The sequence below is a fragment of the Gadus chalcogrammus genome, chromosome 6 (assembly GCF_026213295.1).
Source record: "Gadus chalcogrammus isolate NIFS_2021 chromosome 6, NIFS_Gcha_1.0, whole genome shotgun sequence".
Classification (NCBI taxonomy): domain Eukaryota; kingdom Metazoa; phylum Chordata; class Actinopteri; order Gadiformes; family Gadidae; genus Gadus; species Gadus chalcogrammus.
Window position 1 is genome coordinate 1,487,537 of NC_079417.1, and position 24,617 is coordinate 1,512,153.

General features: G+C 43.4%; 1 protein-coding gene across 1 annotated transcript; it reads right to left on the reverse strand.

The window, feature by feature from the left end:
- Nucleotides 1–314: 314 nt before the first annotated feature.
- Nucleotides 315–17,601, reverse strand: LOC130384770 (complement C4-A-like). Its single transcript, XM_056593098.1, has 33 exons — nt 17,474–17,601; nt 17,264–17,376; nt 14,255–14,410; nt 13,995–14,165; nt 13,615–13,809; nt 13,379–13,522; nt 11,813–11,936; nt 11,487–11,573; nt 10,642–10,842; nt 10,427–10,541; nt 10,264–10,334; nt 10,036–10,175; nt 9,366–9,581; nt 9,121–9,172; nt 8,958–9,041; nt 8,662–8,868; nt 7,796–7,871; nt 7,500–7,698; nt 6,757–6,861; nt 5,548–5,710; nt 5,268–5,455; nt 4,544–4,702; nt 4,398–4,457; nt 4,218–4,308; nt 3,987–4,128; nt 3,263–3,347; nt 2,890–2,964; nt 2,556–2,658; nt 2,362–2,451; nt 2,178–2,270; nt 1,128–1,211; nt 891–1,023; nt 315–672 (listed from the first exon to the last, which is right to left on the reverse strand). Exons 1-33 carry the CDS (start codon nt 17,499–17,501, stop codon nt 534–536), a joined length of 4,089 nt encoding a protein of 1,362 aa, XP_056449073.1. The 5' UTR covers nt 17,502–17,601; the 3' UTR covers nt 315–533.
- Nucleotides 17,602–24,617: the final 7,016 nt, after the last annotated feature.

Consider the following 24,617-nt stretch of genomic DNA (forward strand, 5'->3'; position numbering starts at 1 on the left):
ATGCAATGTGTAGTGCTGAGCGCACAGAGCGTACATTGAGCTGACAGCGCTGTGACACTCAGTACTTCCATGCTGTTGATATTGGAGCAGAGCTTTAAAATAATAAAGTACATAAGCCTGCGCCTGTGCCCCCCCCCCCCCCTTCACCCTTCCCCCCTACTCTCACCCCCTACCCTCACCACCATACCCTCACCCCCCCCCCCTCCCCCATCCCCTGTTTCTATATTTTATATTTATACAATGATCTCCAACACATGTTTGGATATTATATATATTTATAAAATGATCTCCCACAGTTGTTGGATATCTGGTTAAAGGTATTGAAAGAGAAAGAAAAATGATGAACATGCATGGTTTTATTAGTACATTATACATACCGTTACAGGTGGATATGTAGAACGTAAAGCATTGATTAACCACAGGGGTTACACATTTCATAAGTATAATATTTGTGGTATATATATCTCCGTTAAGATTTGAGTGGTCCAGAGATCATGGTTCTGATGTGAAATATACTGAACCAAAGTGGACCTTTACAAACTACAGTCATTCAGGTCATTAGCAAAGTCACTGAAAGATTTACAACTAAGCTCGTATCTCCTCGATGAGGCACACTTCTGAGCATCAGGAACCAACTCCACCCAGGTGGTGGAGTCCAACAGGTACTGCATTCTAGAGAGAGAGAGAGAGAGAGAGATGGACACAGAAAGAGAGAGACAGAGAGAGAGAGATGGACACAGAAAGAGAGAGAGAGAGAGAGAGAGAGAGAGAGAGAGAGAGAGAGAGAGAGAGAGAGAGAGAGAGAGAGAGACAGGTGTAGTGGGGGGGAAGAGAGTCAACATAGCCTGGTATATATATCTTAGGATTTGTACTTCATGGACATCGCTTACTCTCCGTGTGAGTCGGTGGTGGAGCCGTCTTTGCCCATGATGAGGTACTGCCGGTCCACCTCAAGCTGCTCTCTGCACTGAAGCCTGTTGGCAAACACTCTCCTGCTGTGGGCGGCTACCCTGGTGTCCTTACCTGCGTGGGACAGGACGTACACGCGTCGTATCAAAGTAAAAGAACGCAGTCACACATTAGCATTTGTCTCGAGTGTTGTGGATGTCCTCTTTAATAAGCCTTACTTGACTTGAGGAGCATCACTATTTTTGTGTTGTAAAGGCGAAAGTTGCTCTTGAAGGAGACATCGAGAACCTCCACCAGGAACTCTGAAAGCAAATCGGGAAGAATGAGAATAAACACAGCAGCTGTTCTGGTGGTTCAGGTGATGTAACATGAGCGCAAAAACACAATGTGTTGAGATTAAAGGTCCCATGACATGCCACCAGGTGTGGTGTGATTAGCCGTTACAAGCCGTTTTGGAAATTGGCCCCTTATGAAATCACAGGTGGGCGTGTCCACCTAGATGTGTGCTGGATAGATCAGTTTGCCAGCCTACCCAGTGGACTGTAGCAAACGTTGCTCATCTATCCGTCGCACATCCACATCTATCCACATCGAGGTGGACACGCCCACCTGTGATGTCATAAGAGGTAGATTTCCAAAACGGCTTGCAACGGCTAATCACACCATATGGGACCTTTGCAGATGTAGTACAATTATTAAATCTGTGAGAGGGTTAATGTGACAGGGTTACTGTGAGAGCGTTGGTGTGACAGGGTTAGTATGACAGGATGAGTGGGACAGGGTTAGTGTGACAGGAAGAGTGTGACAGGGTTAGTGTGACAGGATGAGTGACACAGGGTTAATGTGAAAGTGTTAGTGTGAAAGGGTTAGTCCGACAGGGTTAGTGTGAGAGGGTAAGTATGAGAGGGTTAGTGTGACAGGGTTAGAGTGACAGGATGAGTGTTAGAGGGTTAGTGTGACAGGGTCAGTGAGAGGTTCAGTTTGAGAGGGTTAGTGTGACAGGGTTAGTGTGAGAGGGTTAGTGTGACAGGATGAGTGTGACAGGGTTAGTGTGAGAGGGTTAGTGTGAGAGGGTTAGTGTGACAGGGTTAGTGTGACAGGGTGAGTGTGACAGGATGAGTGAGACAGGGTTAGTGTGACAGGGTTAGTGTGAGAGGGTTAGTGTGACAGGGTGAGTGTGACAGGATGAGTGAGACAGGGTTAGTGTGACAGGGTTAGTGTGAGAGGGTTAGCGTGACAGGGTTAGTGTGACAGGGTTATGTCCTCACTGTAATCCACCAAAGGGTGGTAGCAGGCGTGCTGTATCCGGCTGCCCTTCTTAATCTTGGTCTTCAAGAGGTTCTTCACTTCATGGCAGGGTCCTGATAGAATAAGACAACGTTAGCAGAGTAGCAACAAAGCTTAGCGACATTGTGGGAGGCTGGCTGCCAGCGGTTGGGAATGAAGACCTACTCTCTGCACATTGGCACACGTCATCAGAGCACAGTTTGGACACCTCTGTGCCCCTCTTGGGGGCAGAGTAGAATATAGTGCACTTCTTCACTGCAACGAAAGCAAAGAGCATAAATTAGGCTCACCAAGCCCGATCCGAGGGAACGAATGAAGACATGAGTGGATGAAAGGTTTATGGAAAGGATGGTTGTTACTTGGTTCATAATAATCGTAGAAGGAGGCTTGAGCGGGCTGCAGGAGGCTGATGGGGACGGTTTGTTTAGCCTCAAACGTTATGCACTGGCTCTCAGCCTTGAGCTGCAGGGAAAGGATGTGAATGCAGGATCAGGTGCAGCACTAAGGACCACAATGGGAATAAGCCTTAGGGCTTTTATTGTGTCATCCCTGACTATCTTTATTGATAGAATGTATTGCACAGGTTGTTGTTTCATATTTTTGTGTCAAGAATGGTCAAATAAAATCTATCGAAAATCACTAGCATGTTGCATCGAATGTCATCAGATGGGGTCTGTTGTGAGAAGGCAGTACCTCGTTGAAGTACAGTATGACTCTTCCAGAGGAGATCTCATAATGTGAGATGTAGAGCTCAGGGGGACTTTTAAGCTGTTGAAGGAACAGGGTAAGAGCAGATTAAGTAATTCAATTAAATTTCATTAGTATAGCCCTTTATCACAGGTACAGTCTCAAAGGGCTTTACAGGCCATGTATTTATAAATATGACCCCCCCCCCCCCTGACTCTAGCCCCCCAGAGGGCCAGAGCAAGGAATAAAGCTGGAGAAGAGACGCTGATTGGGGATCCCTCCTTCCAGGGATGATCAGGAGTGCAATGGGTGCCATAATTGACATACCGTCGCATAACGTAGCTATCGTGACAATCTGATGTGAAGGAGGCTTACTTACTTTGTCCAGATGCTCTGTATTAGCCTCAAAGCCACTGAGGAGGGTGATGTCTGCAATAGCCATACCAGTGAGATTGCTTTTCAGGCTGGAAAACAGAAACAGATGAATATCAACACTTGGCCCAGGCTAGGACAGGTGGAAACATATGGAGATAGATTGGTGAATCCCACTCAGCTTCCCATTGGTTTCATACACCCAATAAATGTGTTTAAAGTGAACTGAAATTAATCTGTGTGAGCTGAACTAAACTGAATGTGTGTAAAGTAAAATGAACTGAATCTGTGTAAAGTGAACTGATTGTATGTAAGGTGAACTGAACTGAATCTGTGTAAAGGGAACTAAACTGAATGTGTTTCCAGTGAAGTGAAGTGAATTTATGCAAAGGGAATTGAATTGAATGTGTGTAAAGTGAACTGAATTGAATGTGTGTAAAGTGAACTGAACTGAATGTGTGTAAAGTGAACTGAACTGAATGTGTTTAAAGTGAACTGAACTGAATGTGTGTAAAGTGAACTGAACTGAATGTGTGTAAAGTGAACTGAACTGAATGTGTGTAAAGTAAACTGAACTGAATGTGTGTAAAGTGAACTGAACTGAATGTGGGTAAAGTAAACTGAATTTGTGTACAGTGAAGTGAACGGAATACATGTAATGTGAACTGAATGTGTGTAAAGTGAGCTGAACCATCTGAACGCCATCAGGTTGACAGGACTTAAGGACTCACCTTAAACAGACATTGTACACCAAAGAGTTTTCTTTCGCAGAGTTTTCGTAGATTTCTCTCCTGCGTCGGGTTCTGTGCTTGTCGATTTCTGCGTCGTAATCGTAGTTTTCATCGAAGTACTGGTAGTTGTCCAGAATCTTAGCTGTTGAAATAACGGTTGGCAGTGTTTTCTATTTCTTTACACTGTTTGAAGTACCTTTAAAACTGGTGTTAACAACTAGACCAACTCACAGGTGTACTGAGCCTTCCCCTCTAGCGTCACGTTGATGTTCAGTAAGGTACAGCTTTCCTTGGGCTCCATCAGATAGAAGTGCTTCATGACCTGTACAGATGGACCGTTGAGTTACTAGTCATCACATTTTTTATTTGCTTTTGCCAAACATTGAGCAGAAATAAATCAAACCATCTTACTTTCATTTTGATGTTTCCCGTTCCTTTCAGTTCCACCTTGATCTTGTTTCCTATCATGGACTGAGATGACAGACAGGATTAAAGAGATGAGTTAGGAGTAGGGTAAGTGGTTCTACGGGCTCGGTGTCCATGAGGATGTACTGTACCTTCAGCTCGACTATCACTTTGTCCGTCGGCTCTTTTAACAACAACTCCCCCTTGTCTGATCTTCCCGATACGAAGAACTCTGCCTCCACCGTACTGAAAGACTTAGCGGGCTTCTTCACGTCATACTCTGCCAGGGCCTCCAGAGCCACGATGGTGTCCTGGACACAAGAAAGTACTTCAATATAGCTCGTAGTTGTACTTCAATATAGCTCGTAGCAGCTGGACTTGAATATAGCTCCTAGTTGTACTTCGATGTAGATCGAAGTTTTACTTGAATATACCTCATAGTTGTACTTGAATATAGCTCATAGTTGTATGTGAACCTAGCTCATAGTTGTACTTGATCATAGCTCGTAGTTGTACTTGAATTAAGCTCGTAGTTGTTCTTGAATATAGCTCGCAGTTGAACTTGAATATAGCTTGTAATTGTATTTGAATATAGCTCGTAGTTGAACTTTAATATAGCTCTTAGTTGTACTTGAACATAGCTTGTGGTTGTACTTGAATTTAGCTTGTAGTTGTACTTGAATAAAGCTTGTAGTTGTACTTGAATATAGCTTGTAGTTGTGATTGAATATAGCTCGTAGTTGAACTTGAATATAGCTCTTAGTTGTACTTGAATAATGCTCGTAGTTGTACTTGAATAAAGCTCGTAGTTGAACTTGAATATAGATCATAGTTGAACTGAAGCTCTGTTCATTTCCCATGAAGGAACCAGGTTACCTGCGTTGACATGAACCCCCCGCCGTAGTTCTCCTGCGCGACCAGCCAGCAGGAGGCGTTGTCGGCCCACGGGAAGTCCTGGTGCGCCACAGCTGTCAGCAGGGCGTAGGCCGTCGTTTCCACGGTGATAGCATCCTGCTGAGAGGAGCTTTGTGGATCGTCTTTCCACACCCGGCAGCCGTTGTCATCTGTGGAGTGTAAAGAAGTCAACAAACACGCAGATTCAACTGTTTCAGTGTGAGCATTGTGTTGTTGGACCGACATTGTGTGTCTGACCGACCTTCTGCAGCCAGAGCTTGGAGCTGCTTCCAGGCTGGTTTGGCTCCGTCTATGTCAGGCAGACAGACGGCCAGGCAGTAGGCTGTGATGGCCACAGCATAAGGCCTCTCCAGCTCCCCCACGTGGGAGAGGAGGTACGACGTCGAGCTGGCGATACTGGCCACCTAAGGACCAAAATAAATTCAGAAGTTTATGGACGTAGAAATACAGTGAAAAGACCTCAAACCAGAAAGCATGCATGGTTTCTGAACCAGTGCTAGCAGCACCCCTAGGGGTCACTTGGGTAACTGCATGCACATTTCTTGGTCGGACAAATGTCCGACACTATTCCAGAATATCGGACACTAGGAATATCTTCCGGATGTTATTCACTAATAATTAAATAATCACCAAAAGTCCACATTTAAACGACAAACGACCCAAACTAAGTTGCTTCAATAAATTTGAAGGCTAATATATTTATTATATTAGCCTAGGCAAAAAAACATGACGGACATTCTTCGCAAAAATGGTATACCGGTAAAAAATTATTAATTTGATAATTGCAATTCTTGCAGGCCACTTTTGGCGCAACTTCATGGCATGGAAGTGCTCCGCTGCTCGCGAAAAGTTGAAGTCTTTCAATCCCGGCCCAAGGCTCGATATGCGTATCAGCCTCGTCACCTTTTCCTCAGCTAGGCGGTTTCTGATAGATGTTTTAATCCTGTTTTGAAGAGAAAAGGCTCGTTCCGCAGGAACACTGGACACGGGGATTGTACTGGCGATTTTGGCCAGCTTTGCCCAGTCGGGAAAGATTTTTCGGCGAGCGCGTTCACGAGGATTTGTGCCGCGACAAATTCGCTCGAGTTGAAATATTTCAACTTTGACGCGAATTTTGCGTGATGACAGCCAATCAGCGTTCAACAGCTTGGCCACTGAGTGACATGTGTATGCATGTGCGGGTGCATTGCGCAAGTTCATGAATGCACGTTCGTGTTTGCCTCCCTGGTGACTTGGCCAGGAACCGCTACTGGTTTTCATATGCTAATGATTAATTCATACATAAATGCAAACTTCTTTCTTTTTTTTCTCGGACATGTGGGCCGTTTACATTTTATTTTACCGGCCATGCGTGCGTGCAATCGGCCAATGTCCGGCTATAGCCGGCTAACGTGAACACTGGGCTATATCTCTATATGTATATGTAGCTATATGGATAGCTGTGGCTCACCACATCGTTCTTCATGCTGTGTTCGACGAATGGGATGGCGTGCTGCAGCGCCACGGCGATGAACGCCGTCATGGATATGTCGATCCCAGCGCCTCTGATCCCCCCCTGCAGTGGAGGGAAGGGGGGGGGTCAGGAGAAGCACACCTTTAAAGGGGACATATTGAACCCCCAGGTGAGGGTGGGATTAGCCGGTACAAGCCGTTTGGAAAATCGGCCTCTTCCGACATCACAAGTCGGCGTGTCCACCTAGATGTATGACGGATAGATGAGCAACGTTTGCTAGTCTAGAGCCAGGCGATTAATTAATAATAAAAAAATTAATTAAAAAAATGTGGTTTCGGTTATTGTGTTTTTGTTTACATTTTAATTATCAGAAGTTTAATACATTTTGATTTTGACTTTTCTGTTGTGACAATTAAACAAAAAAAATAAAGTTTATTTGCATTACCTTATTATTTTAGTGAGGACTCATAATAACTACAAATAACCAATGTTATGGAAATCTGTTTATGTTTTGTTACGCCTTTCTGGAATTTCTTTTTTAAATATATATCGGCCGATATATCGGAGTAGGCTGGTAGACTGATCTATCCAGCACACATCTAGGTGGACACGCCCACTTGTGATGTCAGATGAGGCACATTTTCAAGACGGCTTGTAACGGCTAATCACACTCACACCTGGTGGTATAATATGTCTCCTTTAACCAACCATGTGTGAGTGGGCTCCTGAAACCAGCCTACATCCATCTCCCTGTGGTACACAGGGTGTGGGTCTGAGAAGGACCCGTCCTGTTTCTGAACGGACATCAGGAAACGGACTGAAGTGCTGATGTCCTGATTGGACACGTCCCTGCCAATGTGACCCTGCGGGCCGCCTCCCCTTCCGGCCATCTGGCGATCCGCCAACAGAGACAGCACTTTCACAACAAGAGCGGTGAGCCTGTGGTCAAAACAGAACACGGTTAAGGCCAGTGCTGCTGTTTAGCAGGAGCCAACCTGGGAAGATATTTACAACAATATGTAGATAGAATGCCTACCAATAACTTGATGGAGTTGTAATCCATGCTCCATAAGATCCATCAGCTTTTTTGAAAGTCAGAATTCTCGTCAAACCTGGAGAGAAAACATAATTGTTTAAATATTTGGGTGCTGGGCTTGCTCATGCTGGACTTTCTTCTCTTTGTTGACAACTGTTCAACCTCATGACATCATCATGACATCATCGTGACAACATCATGACAGCAACACGACATCATCATCATGACATCCTCACGACTTCCTCATGACATCGCCACGACATCTTTCTGATGTCTTGATGACATCATCATCATGACATCATCCTCATGACATCCTCATGAGGATGACATCATCCTCATGAGGATGATGTCATCCTCATGTCTACCACGCTGATGCCGCCTTCAAAACGCTCAGAGTTTCCGAGAGTTTTTTGAGTTTCAGACCTTAAGCTCAGAGGAAAGTGCTTTGAACACTTTGTTGGGTCTGAGTTATCGCTCCGAGTTTCCCGCGGAAATAAAGCAACCCGAGTCCCCCCAGATCACGTCACAACAATGGCTGCCCATTTCATTGATAGACTAAAGTGAACTTGCAGCAAGCACAAAGAGGCAAACTTAACACCCATTCTAACATTTGCATTACAATTTATTATAGCTGACAATTATAAACATCACCTGATAAAGTCTCGCTCATGTTCAACCATCGCAAGCAGTTCTAATAACTGTTTCATCTGATTCAGCTAAGATGCGCAAAGAGGTCCCTGCGGGCATCGGGAAGGTTTACGTAAAGACACGTAAGAGCTTCCGAACCTCCGAGCTGTTTTGAAGGCGGCATAAATAATCAACAGTAAGCCGACGTGGGAGGAGTGATGTGGATCAGACGTACTGACCCTCGTCAGTCCTCTGCAGAGCCAGGTCCCTGGAGCCGGCCGGCAGCTGGAACCACAGCTGGCTGAGGTCCAGGTAGCGCAGAGCCAGGACTGTCGGGGCCATCAGCTTCATGGTCTGCTCTGCACAACCGCCAGGCAGCCTCAGAAGACCGGTGACCCCTTCGGCCGACAGGAGGACCCTGGCACTGGACTCGCCGAACCCCGCCCCTGGGAATAGGACTCAGCTGTGACTTACTGAAATAAATGACTATCGTAATATAGTTCATTACTACGACACAAGTGGGCTCAACACACACCTTCCATCTTAATGAATAGATTGGAGGAGGATCCGGGGACCGTCTCATTGGGTAGGTTTCCATCGATGCTGAAAGAAGCCCCCCCTGAGCAGACAACAGCGCACCCATTGGTCGATCAGAAATGAAAGAGTCAATGATTAAACGTTTGAATTTGAAGTCTCACCTTTCAAATCATAATTCAAAGTAATCTCCTTCGTCTTTTCTTCTCCTTCTGTCTACAAAAAACAGAGAGACACTCGTTGAACCTTTGACATTAAGAGTTGAAACTGCAAAGTAAACTCTTCATTGGGTAATTCCCATGAAGTAATGATAGCCAGAGAACCTTTCTTGAGCGCTTTCACCCAGACTACCAGTTCCATACCCATCTGCCCCCCATGAGAAACATGCACATTCAATCCATTGACTTACCCAAACGTTCAGGCTCTTTTCAATGGCGTCGGGTTCCCACCCATTGATTATATCATAAAGGCGTATTTTGATGGGTATAGCGCCGCTCTTCATGGGGACGGCAGTGAAGGTCACCAGCGTGGAGGACCCGCTCTCCACGCTGACGTTCACGAAGGCTGTGAACGTGGAGGAGCCCGGGGAGCAAAGCCCGGGTGTCTGCTCCATGTGAACGGCTAGCTGGAACCACAGACCAGGGGACGGGGTGAGACCTACAGGCTGACTCCTACAGGCTGGGACCTATAGGCTGAGACCTACAGGTTCAGACCTACAGGTTCAGACCTGAAGGCTGACTCCTACAGGCTGGGACCTACAGGCTGAGACCTACACAAGACCTACAGGCTGGGGCCTACAGGCTGAGACCTACAGGCTGACTCCTACAGGCTGGGACCTATAGGCTGAGACCTACACAAGACCTACAGGCTGAGACCTACAGGTTCAGACCTACAGGCAGAGACCTACAGGCTGAGACCTACAGACAGAGACCTACAGGTTCAGACGTACACCAGACCTACAGATTCAGACGTACACCAGACCTACATTAATGAGTCTTTGCATAAAGGCACCTGAAGGACTAAATAGTGGATGGAACCACTGAGATGTCCAGGAGCCCAACAGTCAACCAGATCTTTACCTGTACAGCATCAGGCCCATAGTTGTAGATGACTGCCACAATGCTCAATTGTTCATATCTCCTGACCGAATAGGGCAGTCTCAGAGACACGAAGATGTTCTTAAAGGTTTTCAGCTCGATTGGCTCAATCACGCAGAATCCTGCATGGGACACCAAGACAAAAGCTCATTCTCGACACACTGGCTTATATTAGAAATGGTAACTGGAAGGTAAGAAAGTCAGTGTTACCGTGAGTTGGAGATAGAGTGACTGCCTGAATTTCCCAAGTGGTAATAGAATCCGGTAGAGATAAAGTGTGTCTAAAAAGGTTTGCATTTGTTAATATTGCTTTTGTAATATTCCTATATATTTTTTTAAAAAAATACCAAAAAAATATAAAATATTGCATTACTTGTGTTGGTCATTGGCATCAAAATATGTAAATGCAAAACTTGGAGCAAAATTTCGACGGATCTTTTCGGCCATGCTGCCAATGAAATGTTCCTCAATATCCAGTAGACTGACAGCTGGAGACAGAGGGAACAATGTTACATCAATCAATTAATCAATCAATCACATAAGTTGAATGGCCCTTTGGTTGATACGACTTCTTTCTAACGTGCTTACTTCTGCCAAATCCGTTGTCTTCCGCGGCGCTCTTCCTCAGAGCCTCCCCCCGAAGACAACACTTCAAGAAGATGTCGGCACACTGAGGCTCTGCGTTCATCTCGGTCACCCTCCTCCTCCTCTCCTCACAGGAGCGTCTCATGGGGATGGAGGAGAAGCCCTGGTCACAGCACTGCTGGAGCTCTGAGCTCAGGTTCCCCTCTAAGGACAGAGGAGCTCCACTCACACCATGGGGCAGTTTCCTGATTCACTGACTAATGACACATTTAGATTTACATTTACAATTAGGGCGTTTGGCAGACGCCTTAATCGAAAGCGACTAGCAATAAGTATGTATTTCCCCAAAGGATCAATAAGGTATACGGCTATCTATCATTTGTCATAAGAATATACGTATGGCTGTGGGTACAGTAAGGATATTCATTGAACCAAGTGACAAGCACTAACAATAACAAGGTTTACCCATTCCCTGTATACAACAAAGATAGCTAGGATAAGATGCTACACAATGCTAAGTACTATTCTTATGTGCAAGGACGTGTAACATACATAAGTGCATTAAGTGCCAGTACGTACAATAGGCCTATTCAACTAGCGGCCCGTTGCCCGAATACGGCCCTTCTTAATTATTTTCCGGCCCACAAGAGGTTGCCTGCAAACCAAATTTTTTTTTATATATATGTTTTAAAAAAAAAAGAGACAAATAGTTGCCTGCATATCAGGTTTGTGTGTGTAATACATGGTGTAATATGATAAATAAAAGGAATGCATGAAGGTAATGCAGAGTCTAGCTGAACTAATATGATATCATGCTATATATTTTGTGAATGTAGTTGTTGCCTTACTCATCTCCAGGAGCTCATGTCGGAGGTCCAAGGCCCGTCTGGAGCGCCGTGCAGCATGGGGTTTACACCTGGACCCTAGAGGAAGTGCTGAGGAATGACGCCCTTATTAGGTCATTGGAGCTTATACCGTACACACACTTTGAGGGAAGAATAAAGAGAGATTCTGAAGGATCACTTTGTACTCTCTCGGTCCAAGAGAGATGAGAACCATACTAGACAGTATTACATGTGTTTCTCATGGAATAAACATTTTTGAAATATCGAATGCTATTATTATATTATTAATTATATTATATTTTATTAGGAGCACTTCTTGCTTTCAATACCATTTGCTTTGGGTGTTGAACCTGAAGACACAAAAGACAAGCCGGCCTCGGTGAAGATGGAGTCCTGGTCGGGCCCCCCTCGGTATGAGCAGCCCAGGTCGTAGGACTCCATGGCAGAGAACACCTGGGGGGTCAACCCAACTTTATTGATGAAGCTCTTCTCACACAAAACAGACTAAACCATTCGGTGAGGGGTTTTCACACATAGTATGAGCAGTGATGCCATGACAAGCTGTTTATTGGTGTGGGTTGCACTGTGGTTGTGGACGCTGTATTTTGTAATTTGTGATTGGATGGTATTGCTATGTGGGCGGGGCTAGCTAAAGCAGGGCTATATATCAGTCCTTCCAGAAAAACGCGATTATGCGATTGCATAATTCAACGCATAATCAGCCAAAGTCTGCATATTCATGCGGGGGCCGCATTTTTTCAAATATGCCGCACTTTCACCCCATAAATTGCAGATTCCCGCGCGAAATATGCGCATTTTCATTGCAAGAAAGTCACATATATCTTAGCAGAAAGTTGAAAAATGTTGCGTTTACTTCACACAAAAGCAGCCATTTCCCCCTGTTGCCATGGGAACGTTATGATGTGACGTAATTACACGACCTGAACGTCATCGAAAAGCTGCATTTTTCGCAAGTTCCCGCAATTTTTGCAAGTTCCCGCAATTTCATCGCATAAAATTGCATAAATCTGCCGCATATTTCATTGCATTTTTTAAGAAAATGTGTCGCATAATCAAGGATTTTTGGCCGCAACAATCATAAAAAACGCCACATTTTTCTGGAGGGACTGATCTATACACCATGCATGCCAAGCGTTCTGGGGTTCAGATCTGGCTCCCTCTGGGGGACTGAGGCACTGTCTGAGCAGAGGGACCGTTCAGGGGTCAATGGAGTGATTCATGTTGGACGGTTTAGTGTTGCTGATCAATAATGTATAGGCTCTTCTAGTTCGGTCTCTCAGATGCACGTTTTGGCCACGCCCGGTCTACATCACAGCACTTTGTTGGCAGTGCTGGGATCCAGTGCTGGGATCCAGTGCTGGGATCCAGTGCTGGGATCCAGTGCTGGGATCCAGTGCTGGGATCCAGTGGTGAAGAGCTTCATACTACAGACCAGGACAATGACCAGGACGACAAAGAAGATAGAGGGTGTGTGTGTGTAGGAGAGAGAGGGTGTGTGTGTAGGAGAGAGAGGGTGTGTGTGTAGGAGAGAGGGTGTGTGTGTAGGAGAGAGAGGGTGTGTGTGTGTAGGAGAGAGGGTGTGTGTGTAGGAGAGAGAGGGTGTGTGTGTAGGAGAGAGAGGGTGTGTGTGTAGGAGAGAGAGGGTGTGTGTGTAGGAGAGAGAGGGTGTGTGTGTAGGAGAGAGAGGGTGTGTGTGTAGGAGAGAGGGGGTGTGTGTGTAGGAGAGAGAGGGTGTGTGTGTAGGAGAGAGGGTGTGTGTGTAGGAGAGAGAGGGTGTGTGTGTGTGTGTGTGTGTGTTGGAGAGAGGGTGTGTGTGTTTGTGGCGGAGCGTGCGTGCATGTGTGTATCTGTGCGTGTGGGAGTCTGGATGTAACCTGCTTGGCTGTCAGTCTGTTCCGTCGGTCCAGAGCGTACATGGCCTTGTCCACCACCAGCAGAGCCACCCTGGCCCTCCCCTTCACCTCCACCTCCAGCCCGATGGTCCCCCCGGGCGGGGCGGGGTTCATGGAGGGACTGACCTGCGTCCCAACAACCAATCAGCACTCAGTCGTCCGTTGTGGTGAAGCTTATACAACATTGTTTCTGAGGTTCAAGACAGAAAGGTCCTCACTTTGACCGCCATCTCACACTCATCGACCACGTCCACCCACACAGAGTCAGACACCAGGACGTCCTGCTGGTCGTAGTAGTAGCCAATCAGACGCAAGGAGGGCACCATCTGGGCGGTGATCCTGATCTCGGCGCCGCCCAGTCGGGACATCGTAACCACGGAGCCCTGATGCACCAGAGCCCCGTGACTCAAGACCTGCAAAACACGATTCACCCGACGGTCATCTCAACCCTCGCTCGGCTGAAACATGGACGACGTTGTGTATGATGATGAAGATGATGATGATGATGATGATGATGATGATGATGATGATGATGATGAAAATGATGAAGATGATGATGAAGAAGATGATGATGATGATGACGATGACGATAGCTCACCAGGTAGTACACCAAACTATCTTTGGGAATACCGTTGATGGTGTTGAACGTGACGCGGAGCTGTTGGTTGACTTTGAACTTCCCAGTGGGAACGCTGATGTACAGGTAGTGCTGACTGGGCGAAGACATGGGCTTCAAAGCCTTCTCCTGCGTCACGGTGCCGGCTCGGACCTGTTGCAAATGAAGAAGATACAAAACTGCCATGGCCGGATGTGGTTAATGTGAAGATATTGATGAAAACGATATCTTGGCACTCTTACGTTAACAGTGATTTGTGCAGGAGGAGAAGCTGGGAGATTGAAGATGTGCACCGCTGCCCCCTCTTGGTTGGTGACCAGCGGTACGGTTTCCCCCCGGAGACTGAGCTCTACCGGGACCTCAGAGGCTGGAGAACCATCCGGAAGACGCAGGAGCACCTGACAACGGGAGGTCAAAGGTTATCTATCTATCATACTGATACAGGGATAACAGATGTAAATTAGCCTTGTGGCTAGAATCTGGCTCAATTATATATTGTGCATTGTCCCTGTCAAATAAACGAAAAAAATCAAAATAAATACTAGCCTAATACTCATACTGATAAAAATGATAATAGTGGATATAATGTGATCATACTAATACAAATCATAATAATAATAATAATAATAAACAATATTTATATTATTATATATTAATTTTTGAATTAATATAAATATATATATGTATCTTTAAAAATAAATAAAATAATTATATTTTTTGTTCTTATTTTTGTTCTTTTTTATTTTATGTAAATAAAAAAATAAAGGTAAAATATAATATTTTGAATTACGACACTAACCCTAACCCTAACACACGGCCCTAACCCTAACACAAGGCCCTAACCCTAACCCTAACACACGGCCCTAACCCTAACCCTAACACACGGCCCTAACCCTAACACACGGCCCTAACCCTAACCCTAACCCACGTCCCTAACCCCAACCCTAACACACGGCCCTAACCCTAAAACAAGGCCCTAAACCTAACACACGGCCCTAACCCTAACCCTAACACACGGCCCTAACCCTAACCCTAACACAAGGCCCTAACCCTTACCCTAACACACGGCCCTAACCCTAAAACAAGGCCCTAACCCTAACACACGGCCCTAACCCTAACACACGGCCCTAACCCTAACCCTAACACACGGCCCTAACCCTAACCCTAACACACGGCCCTAACCCTAACACACGGCCCTAACCCTAACCCTTACCATGCGCGCAGATGGCACTAGGGACGGGGGGGATATGACCTCCTCAGATTCATAGTGACCCCCCCACTGTCCCTACAAAAGGCGACAAACATCGAGGGTAAAACGGAGGCTTCCGCCTCTTGAAATGTCACTGGAACCTGTCTTACAAACTGCATACGCCGATCTTTCTCCGAGACAGTGAAATACTCCTACACGACCGACTTTTTCTTTCAATTTTATTTGTAAACCAACCACAAGTGCGCGCTGGCGGCTAATTTTTTTCTGTCGTATCACTCCGCAAGCATCTTCGGTTGCTGAGCGACGTCAATGTCTTTGGCGACTATGGCTCAGTTGATCAACACTACGAATGCTGGTAACAAATAAATTGTGAAAAGACACACCGTGTGAAGTTATTTTTTTGGCCATAGTTTCCATATGCTAAAGACGTGTCTAGTTCACCGTCATGCAGGCTGTGTTCAGTAAAATAAATAGCGATCTGTTTTCGGCGCATTTAGGCCTATCTGCCTAAACCCACTTTGAAATAATTTTGATGTTGAATGTTGATGGCGCAGTTGTTGAAATAAACAGATTGATTTCATACAAATCATAAAAGCCTCTCCCTGTGTCAATGTGTGTGCGTGTATACGGGGTGCGTGGGTGCATGTCTGAGTGCGTGCGTGCGTGGGGGGTTAGGGTTTGTTTTCCTGGCACGAAAGGGGGAATTAATAACATTGTGTCGGCCAAAGTGTTATTTTAAACATCGTATCGGCCCAGAATTTCACAATCGGTGCATCCCTAATTCCAACTTTAAAATAAATGGAAAATTCACTCCTTACTCCCATTACAAAAGATGCAGCTGTTCGCAAATATCCTGAACTGAAAGAGGAGAGAGAGTTGAGAGTCCAACTGGCCATGTTTAAAAACAAGTACAAGGTCAACACAACTGCAGATGCAGTGCATGCTTTGAAAGAAATGCCCCTGAAGTCAGTGGCCTGTTTGATCAGTAGAGACACTAGTGAGATTGTTGATGGTGGTGCCCATATCATGCGCCGAGGCAGAGCGCAGTTTTAGTGGGTTACGCAGATTGAAGACATGGTTGCGATCAACCATGACGCAAAAAAGACTCAATGGCATTGCTGTGTGCCATGTTCACCAAGAATGGCTAGACAGACAAGACAGACCAAAAATTGCCCAGCAGTATGTTCAGGGTAATGAAAGGAGGAGAGATGTCTTTGGGTCCTTCAGTGAGTCTGCTTAGACAGTACATTTCTTTGGCTTTTGTTCATTCATGTAAATATGTTGTTGTTTAAACTTCTGAGTGTCTACACAAATGTTTATATAAAACGTATTTTGCATAAGGCATGAAGTTTCTGTGGGTGATTGGCATTCCAGACAAATAATAGTTTCATTATATATGTCCAGTGTTTATAAATTAGGCCATTGATTAACAATGTTCACTGTTGTTTATCCATGATTTCAAATAAGAATTCTCCAATGGCATTTTAGTGCAAACCATTGGCCCTTAGGCTATTACGAAAGTAACTACTTGAGCACTAGTTAAAGCCCAGATTACACTAAAATAACTTATTGAGTTGAAATCATTTGCTGACAGCTTTGTCCCCCCCAGTTCAAAAATCCCATCTGCGCCCCTGACCCTATCACACGACCCTAACCCTAACCCTAACCCTAACCCTAACACACAAACCTAACCCTAACACAAGGCCCAAACCCTAACCCTAACACATGACCCTAACCCTAACCAGTGACACTCGGTGGTCAGTGAAAATAAACTATTAACTTGTGCCAAATAGATATTTCAGTAACAACTAACAAATATTATCAAAGGTTTAGGTAATAACTAGTTTGCTCTTTATTATGGCACCTTTTTTATAAAGTGTTACCAATATTTTTTATAATTACATATTTTATAATTATGATATTATATATACATTTACTTTTCTTATTATTATAATTGATAATAATTAATGATAATTCATTATTAATTATTATTGTTATTTATATTATTTATGCATATTTATATAAGTATATACCTACTTACCATAATGTCTAATGGAGCTCCAGGAATGAAATACGATCGAATTCGAGATAGGTCGATTTCATAAAGTCGAGAAACGATTGGAAGAGAAATCTCCGCCTCCTGCATCTCACTGCCTGGAATCACATGACCAGGATTAGCCCCGCCCCCAGCCCACAACCACCGCGTACATGACCGTACATCGCCTCATTACTGTGTAAACGGCAAACGTACTCTGTTGTTCTGTGACCGACACGCTCATCACCAGTTCTGCACCCTCCTGCTCCAAGTAGGTGACGTTACAACCCTTGGGTTTGTAGCTGTGTCTTTAGCTCTTCAGCCCTGAGAGTCACTGTGCCGACACCATCTTCAATCTGTCAAGAAAGAGGTTTGGGTTTTTACTTTATTTTGGTTGTAGTCGCTTTTTCCTTCGCTTCCGCAAAAGCCTCCAGACTCACTTGTTCAGAGTTCACCTAGACTCTGCATAGCCTCCCCCCTAACCCCCCGCCACTTCTATGGACATCCTCAGGGTACCGACAGCGATATATTGTTGTTTCTCTTTCCTCTGACAAATGTTCTTATTGTAAGTTTCCCCAGTTAACAACTTAGCTTGGTGCTCACCGAGCCAGTCTTCTCCAGTCCCCGGATCATCCGGGAGACTTTGAGGCACTCAGAGCCCTGCAGGCCGGCCACCCTGAACCAGGAGTGGAAGCTCCCAGCCACCGTCTCCCCGTACGAGTACCTGCGTGAAAGGTCGCTACTGTCAGACCACTGCCTAAGCTAAGGTCATTCATGTGCTCATAGCTTGATTCATCAGAACTCACTTGGCCGTCACCGTGAAGGTAAACGTCTCGCGCTCCAACAGAACGTAACGTTCTTTGGAGTTTATGATCACCTCGAAACTTGGTAAAACTGCCGTTAAAAAACAACAGGTCACTTTTGCTAATGAAATGCATGAAGCTGAAACGCTGACAAGATAAAGATCAAATGTAAACGCTCACCAAATTTCTGGACCTGAAACTCCAGAGTAGCAGCATGTTTCTTATCTCCTTCATAATGTGCAACAATTTTCCATGTACCCAATCTGAAAAGCAAAAATGAATAAATCAATGGAAAGGGGAATAAGGTGGTGAGGAACAGGTTAAATGCCGTCATGCAGGTTTTATGATGTGCCTCCGTACCCAGCGACGTCAGGTAGGTGTTGGACACCGCTGAACATACCACCGAACGGAACCCGGAGTGATGAGTCCATCTTCAGACGGATCCCAGATGGGTTCTGTGAAAGATGAGAATCCATTCAAACCATGAAAAGTGCAACAGTCTTTGGAAAGTCTCCTTAGAACATCAGATTTGAGACGCATCACATCCCACAAAATACTCACAATGACGGATATTTCAATTTGTTCCTCTGAGGGTCGCATGGTGTGGTCGAGTGCGAAGATCCTGTACTGGACTGGAAGTTAGATCATGTAAAACGCATGAATGAATAACGTGGGATGAGTAATATATCACGTACAAGAAGGATATAGTTCAGATTGAGTTGAAGAAGGGTGCTGGTGTTGTGCGGTCGGACCTTGATCTGATGGTTTGTACAGCGGTTGGTTGGTCTGGATGAAGAGGTAGCCCCTGTGCATGGACACCAGCACGCGGGTCATCTTCCTCACTGGTGTCTCGGCCACCAGCAGAAGGTACGGATCGGACTTAAACCGTGGCAGATCGGCCATCCTCTCCCTGTCTATCTGTACCAATCATGAATGGAATATATGTTAAAATGTACACTTGTAAAAACAAAATTCAAGTGCAAAATATGCAAATGAAAAGCAACAGTTTCAGTCTAGATTATTGAGCTATGATTCAACAACGTATTGTGGTTTAGTGCAACCTGTGTCTCGACTACATTATTGAGCTATGTCTAAATGTTTAGTTTAACCTATATCTTCTTCACAATTACAATCACGGCATTTAGCAGACGCTTTTATCCAAACGACTTACATCATTTAATACACACATTGACACACCGACGGCAGAGTCAACCATGCAAGGCGACAGCTACCTCGTCAGGAGCAGTTAGGGTTAAGTGTCTTGCTCATGGACACATCAACACTCAGCTAGGAGGAGCTGGGGATCGAACTAGCAACCTTTCAGTTACAACACAACTGCTCTACCACCTGAGCTAAGCCACATTCATGAGCTATGTCTAACCACAGTGATTTTTTGTGTAACCTATATCTTCTCTAAATTGTTGAGCAAAGTGGTTTAGTGTAACCTTTATCTTCTACCACTGTGGTTTAGTGTAACCTATATATTCTCTACATTATTGAGCTATCTCTAACCACAGTGGTTCAGTGTAACGTATGCACGTTATCTTACCATGAGCTCCACGGTTTGGATGGCTCCACCATTAGATGAAGTGGTCTTTTTATCGGACACGACCTGGCCTGACCTCTCATCCTCCAGATAGAGCGTGGAGGCCGAGGAGGTCTGAACAAAGACCTTCTCCTTAACGTTGACGTGGAACACTTTTGGAGCCGAGATGAAGAATCTGTACTTTCACAAATGTAAATTAAAATAGTATTTAAATCACGAAATGTTAACATTTCATGAATAAGAATATAATAAATAAATGAAAAAATAACAGTAGATATTTCAATTCCATGATTCTACCCAGTGGTGGAGTAATATTATTTTTTATATTCAGGCCTACCTTTTACTGGCACACACAGACTCCAGAGCCAATATGAGTAAAAGCAACAAACAAGTAGACCAGTGCATTCTGGAGCCTCAACTGGTCTGATAGTCCTGGTCTGAGCTAATGGTCTCCAGATGTCTAGTCTTATAGTCCTGCCCCTTCACTTTCACAGTTGTAATGGCTGCAGTTGTATTTATAATACTGATCTCACAATTTGAGAGCTAATGAGAGTACAAGTAAGTGTGTTTTTTAACTTGTTTTGAAAAAAGAGAAAGAAGCATACATTCCTAGTTTATTAGATATTAGATGACAGTAAACGTTAGGCTGCAGCAGCCTGGGTTCACTCTGTGGATCTACCAAATCAGTTAGGGTTGTGTTGTCATCTACTCTCTTATTGGTCTCTTCAACACTGCCCCGTTTTTTCTAAATCATGTGATTTACTGGAAGTTTCTGATATTTTAATGTCATTATTGAGGATATGTGTAAACAACATATTGTGGTTTAGTGTAACATATCTTCTCTTATTATTAAGCTATGTTTAAACATTGTTTAGTGTAACCTATGTCTTCTCTACATTATTGAGCTATGTTTAAACAACGTTTAGTGTAACCTATGTCTTCTCTACATTATTGAGCTATGTTTAAACAACGTTTAGTGTAACCTATGTCTTAGCATACATTATTGAGCTATGTTTAAACAATGTTTAGTGTAACCTATGTCTTCTCTACATTATTGAGCTATGTTTAAAGAATGTTTAGTGTAACCCAGGTCTTCTCTACATTATTGAGCTTTGTTTAAACAATGCTTTGTGTAATCTATGTCTGAACTACATTATTGAGTGATTTCATTTTAGCTCAATTAATCTCATATTATTCAAATTATTTTCTGACTCATTATTTATTCTGCTGTGTCATTTTGTTTCATTTTATTTTTACTACATAGCGTACTTTCACACATGTTTATCTTTACGCCTCGTTTCCACATACGTATGTTTTTCGTATCCGTGCTTCCGTAAATTTACAAAAGGGGTCGCTAGTGTTTTACGTACGGACACGAATTTATTTACGGACAGCCAAAAAGATGGGGGAACGTATGATAATGGCCGTTTTTAGGAGACCGGTACTTTGGAACAGTAGGATTGCCTACGCAGCCTCTCTGTTTCTTTTTGATGTCAAGCATGCATGTTGTTGTTCTGATGACGCATTTCCCTTTGCATCATAAGTCAACCTCAAATCATGTGTCAACCTCATCAGTAAACAAATACAAGTAAACGGGTGAAAAATAACAGTTTCAATTTCATGATACTTCCCAGTGGTGGAGCAATATATTTTAATATATTTAGGCCTACCTTTTACTTGCACACACAGACTCCAGAGCAAAGATGAGTAAAATCAACAAACAAATAGTCCTGTCCATTCTGGAGCCTCAACAGGTCTGATAGTCCTGGTCTGAGCCACTGGTCTGAGCTACTGGTCTCCAGTTGTCTAGTCTTATAGTCCTGGTCTGAGCCAATGGTCTCCATGTCTAGTCTTATAGTCCTGCCCTTTCTGTACTCACTTTCACAGTTGTAATGGCTGCAGTTGTATTTATAATACTGAGCTCACAATTTGAGAGCTAATGAGAGTACCAGTATGTGTGTGTTGAACTTGTTTTTAAAAAAGAGAGAAAGAAGTATAACAAAATACATTCCTAGTTTATTAGATATTAGATGACAGTAAAACGTTAGGCTGCAGCAGCCTGGGCTCACTCTGGGGATCTGCCAAATCAGTTAGGGTTGTGTTGTCATCTGCTCTCTCATTGGTCTCTTCAACACTGCCCCGTTTCTTCTAAATCATGTGATTTACTGGAAGTCTCAGATATTTAAGTTTCATTATTGAGCTAGGTTTAAACAACATGTTGTGGTTTAGGTTAACCAATGTCTTCTCTACATTTTCGAGCTATGTTTAGACAATGTTTAATGTTAACTATGTCTTCTCTACATTATTGAGCTATGTTTAATAACGCTTAGTGTAAACCTATCTCTTCTTTACATTATTGAGCTACGTTTAAATAACGCTTAGTGTAAACCTATCTCTTCTCTATATTATTGAGCTACGTTTAAATAACGCTTAGTGTAACCTACATCTTCTTGCAGGGTCGCGGGAAGTGGGGGTGCTTAGGGTGCTGCAGCACCCCCCTGGCTGTAACTGCAAGTGAGAACGTTTTCTGAACGAATCAATACTTTTTTTTTTTTAGAGTACAATTTTATCATACAACATGATTATTCATGAAATTATTGACTTCCACCCTTTTTGTTATATTTATCATATTAGCATTTCATTTTATTTAGGACACTGTCTGTGTAGACTGACGTAGTGACGCACAACGCAGAACATTGCTGTGTGCGCGACGGGAAAATTCGAGAAGTCAAGCTTGTTACAAGTGCAATGTGTCGCAGAAAATAAGTATTTTCCGATTTTTTTTGGCACCAAGAAGGCAAAACTTCGCGATCAAAACACCAGCCGGACATCTAATTCCCTGCATTCCGTATGTGACCTGTCCATAGCTCAATATGGTAGGCCTACTATGCTGATTTAACATAAGCATATTGGTGTTCAACATCTGTTGTAGTGCAAAACATTCTAAAACTGGTGTAAAATGTTGCTGGCCATATTAATAGACACGTTGAATGTTATCGTTTTGATTCTGGAATCCCGCACGTAAACTGGTTGGCAAAAAAGGAGCAAAGACGGACACTGCGGTCAAGCCAGCCGACTCATCAAGATCGGCGGTCAAGCCAGCCGACTCAGTTTTTTGCCGTACCTGACTGTATATACTAGCCATTACGATAATAGCGTCTCAGAACTAGTTTCAAATAAAAGCATTCGTCGGGTACATACAAAAAGACAGTCAATAAAAGCAAATACTATCAAAGGAAGTGTACGGCCGTTGTAGTATTTACTTTCAAAATAAAAGCCCACCAAACATTCCAATATGAGATGACCCCACAGGGTCACCCAATAAGTTTCAGGACATTCTGATGCGTAGTTTCAAAATAAAAGCCCACCAAATATGAGACATATTACAATTTAAATACAATTTAAAAGGAAATGCCCTGTTATTTCAGGCTCATTTCACTTCAGGGTTATAGTTCAAGACCCCATGGGGTCACACAAAAGGTTCAGTACATTCTGATGTGGTGTTTCAAAAATAAAAGCCAACCAAAGTTTCCAATATGAGACATATTACATATGATTTTGGATTCAATTTAAAAGAAATGCCCTGTTATTTCAGGCTCATTCACTTCAGGGTTATAGTTCAAGACCCCAGGGGTCACGCAAGAAGTTTCAGAACATTCTGATGTGGAGTTTCAAAATAAAAGCCAACAAACATTTCCAATATGAGACATATTACATATGATTTTGGATTCAATTTAAAAGAAAATGCCCTGTTATTTCAGGCTCATTTCACTTCAGGGTTATAGTTCAAGACCCCAGGGGTCACGCAAGAAGTTTCAGAACATTCTGATGTGGAGTTTCAAAATAAAAGCCAACCAAAGTTTCCAATATGAGACATATTACATATGATTTTGGATTCAATTTAAAAGAAAATGCCCTGTTATTTCAGGCTCATTTCACTTCAGGGTTATAGTTTACGACCCCATGGGGTCACGTCAAAAGGTTTCAGAACATTCTGATGTGGAGTTTCAAAGTAAAAGGGTTATAGTTCAAGTGGGGTCTTGAACTATAACCCTGAAGTGAAATGAGCCTGAAATAACAGGGCATTTTCTTTTAAATTGAATCCAAAATCATATGTAATATGTCTCATATTGGAAAATTTGGTTGGCTTTTATTTTGAAACTCCAAATCAGAATGTTCTGAAACTTTTTGCGTGACCCCACAGGGTCACCCAATAAGTTTCAGGACATTCTGATGCGTAGTTTCAAAATAAAAGCCCACCAAATATGAGACATATTACAATTTAAATACAATTTAAAAGGAAATGCCCTGTTATTTCAGGCTCATTTCACTTCAGGGTTATAGTTCAAGACCCCATGGGGTCACACAAAAGGTTTCAGTACATTCTGATGTGGTGTTTCAAAATAAAAGCCAACCAAAGTTTCCAATATGAGACATATTACATATGATTTTGGATTCAATTTAAAAGAAAATGCCCTGTTATTTCAGGCTCATTTCACTTCAGGGTTATAGTTCAAGACCCCAGGGGTCACGCAAGAAGTTTCAGAACATTCTGATGTGGAGTTTCAAAATAAAAGCCAACCAAAGTTTCCAATATGAGACATATTACATATGATTTTGGATTCAATTTAAAAGAAAATGCCCTGTTATTTCAGGCTCATTTCACTTCAGGGTTATAGTTCAAGACCCCAGGGGTCACGCAAAAGGTTTCAGAACATTCTGATGTGGAGTTTCAAAGTAAAAGGGTTATAGTTCAAGTGGGGTCTTGAACTATAACCCTGAAGTGAAATGAGCCTGAAATAACAGGGCATTTTCTTTTAAATTGAATCCAAAATCATATGTAATATGTCTCATATTGGAAAATTTGGTTGGCTTTTATTTTGAAACTCCAAATCAGAATGTTCTGAAACTTTTTGCGTGACCCCATGGGGTCTTGAACTATAACCCTGAAGTGAAATGAGCCTGAAATAACAGGGCATTTTCTTTTAAATTTAATCCAAAATCATATGTA

Excerpts from the sequence above, each read along its gene's own strand:
- LOC130384770 (XM_056593098.1), bottom strand. The coding sequence starts at position 17,501 with ATGAGCGTGTCGGTCACAGAACAACAGA. Across the intron at positions 5,711-6,756 it reads ACAGCATGAAGAACGATGTG|GTGGCCAGTATCGCCAGCTC; the intron begins GTGAGCCACAGC and ends TTTGGTCCTTAG. Across the intron at positions 2,965-3,262 it reads ATACAGAGCATCTGGACAAA|CTTAAAAGTCCCCCTGAGCT; the intron begins GTAAGTAAGCCT and ends TTCCTTCAACAG.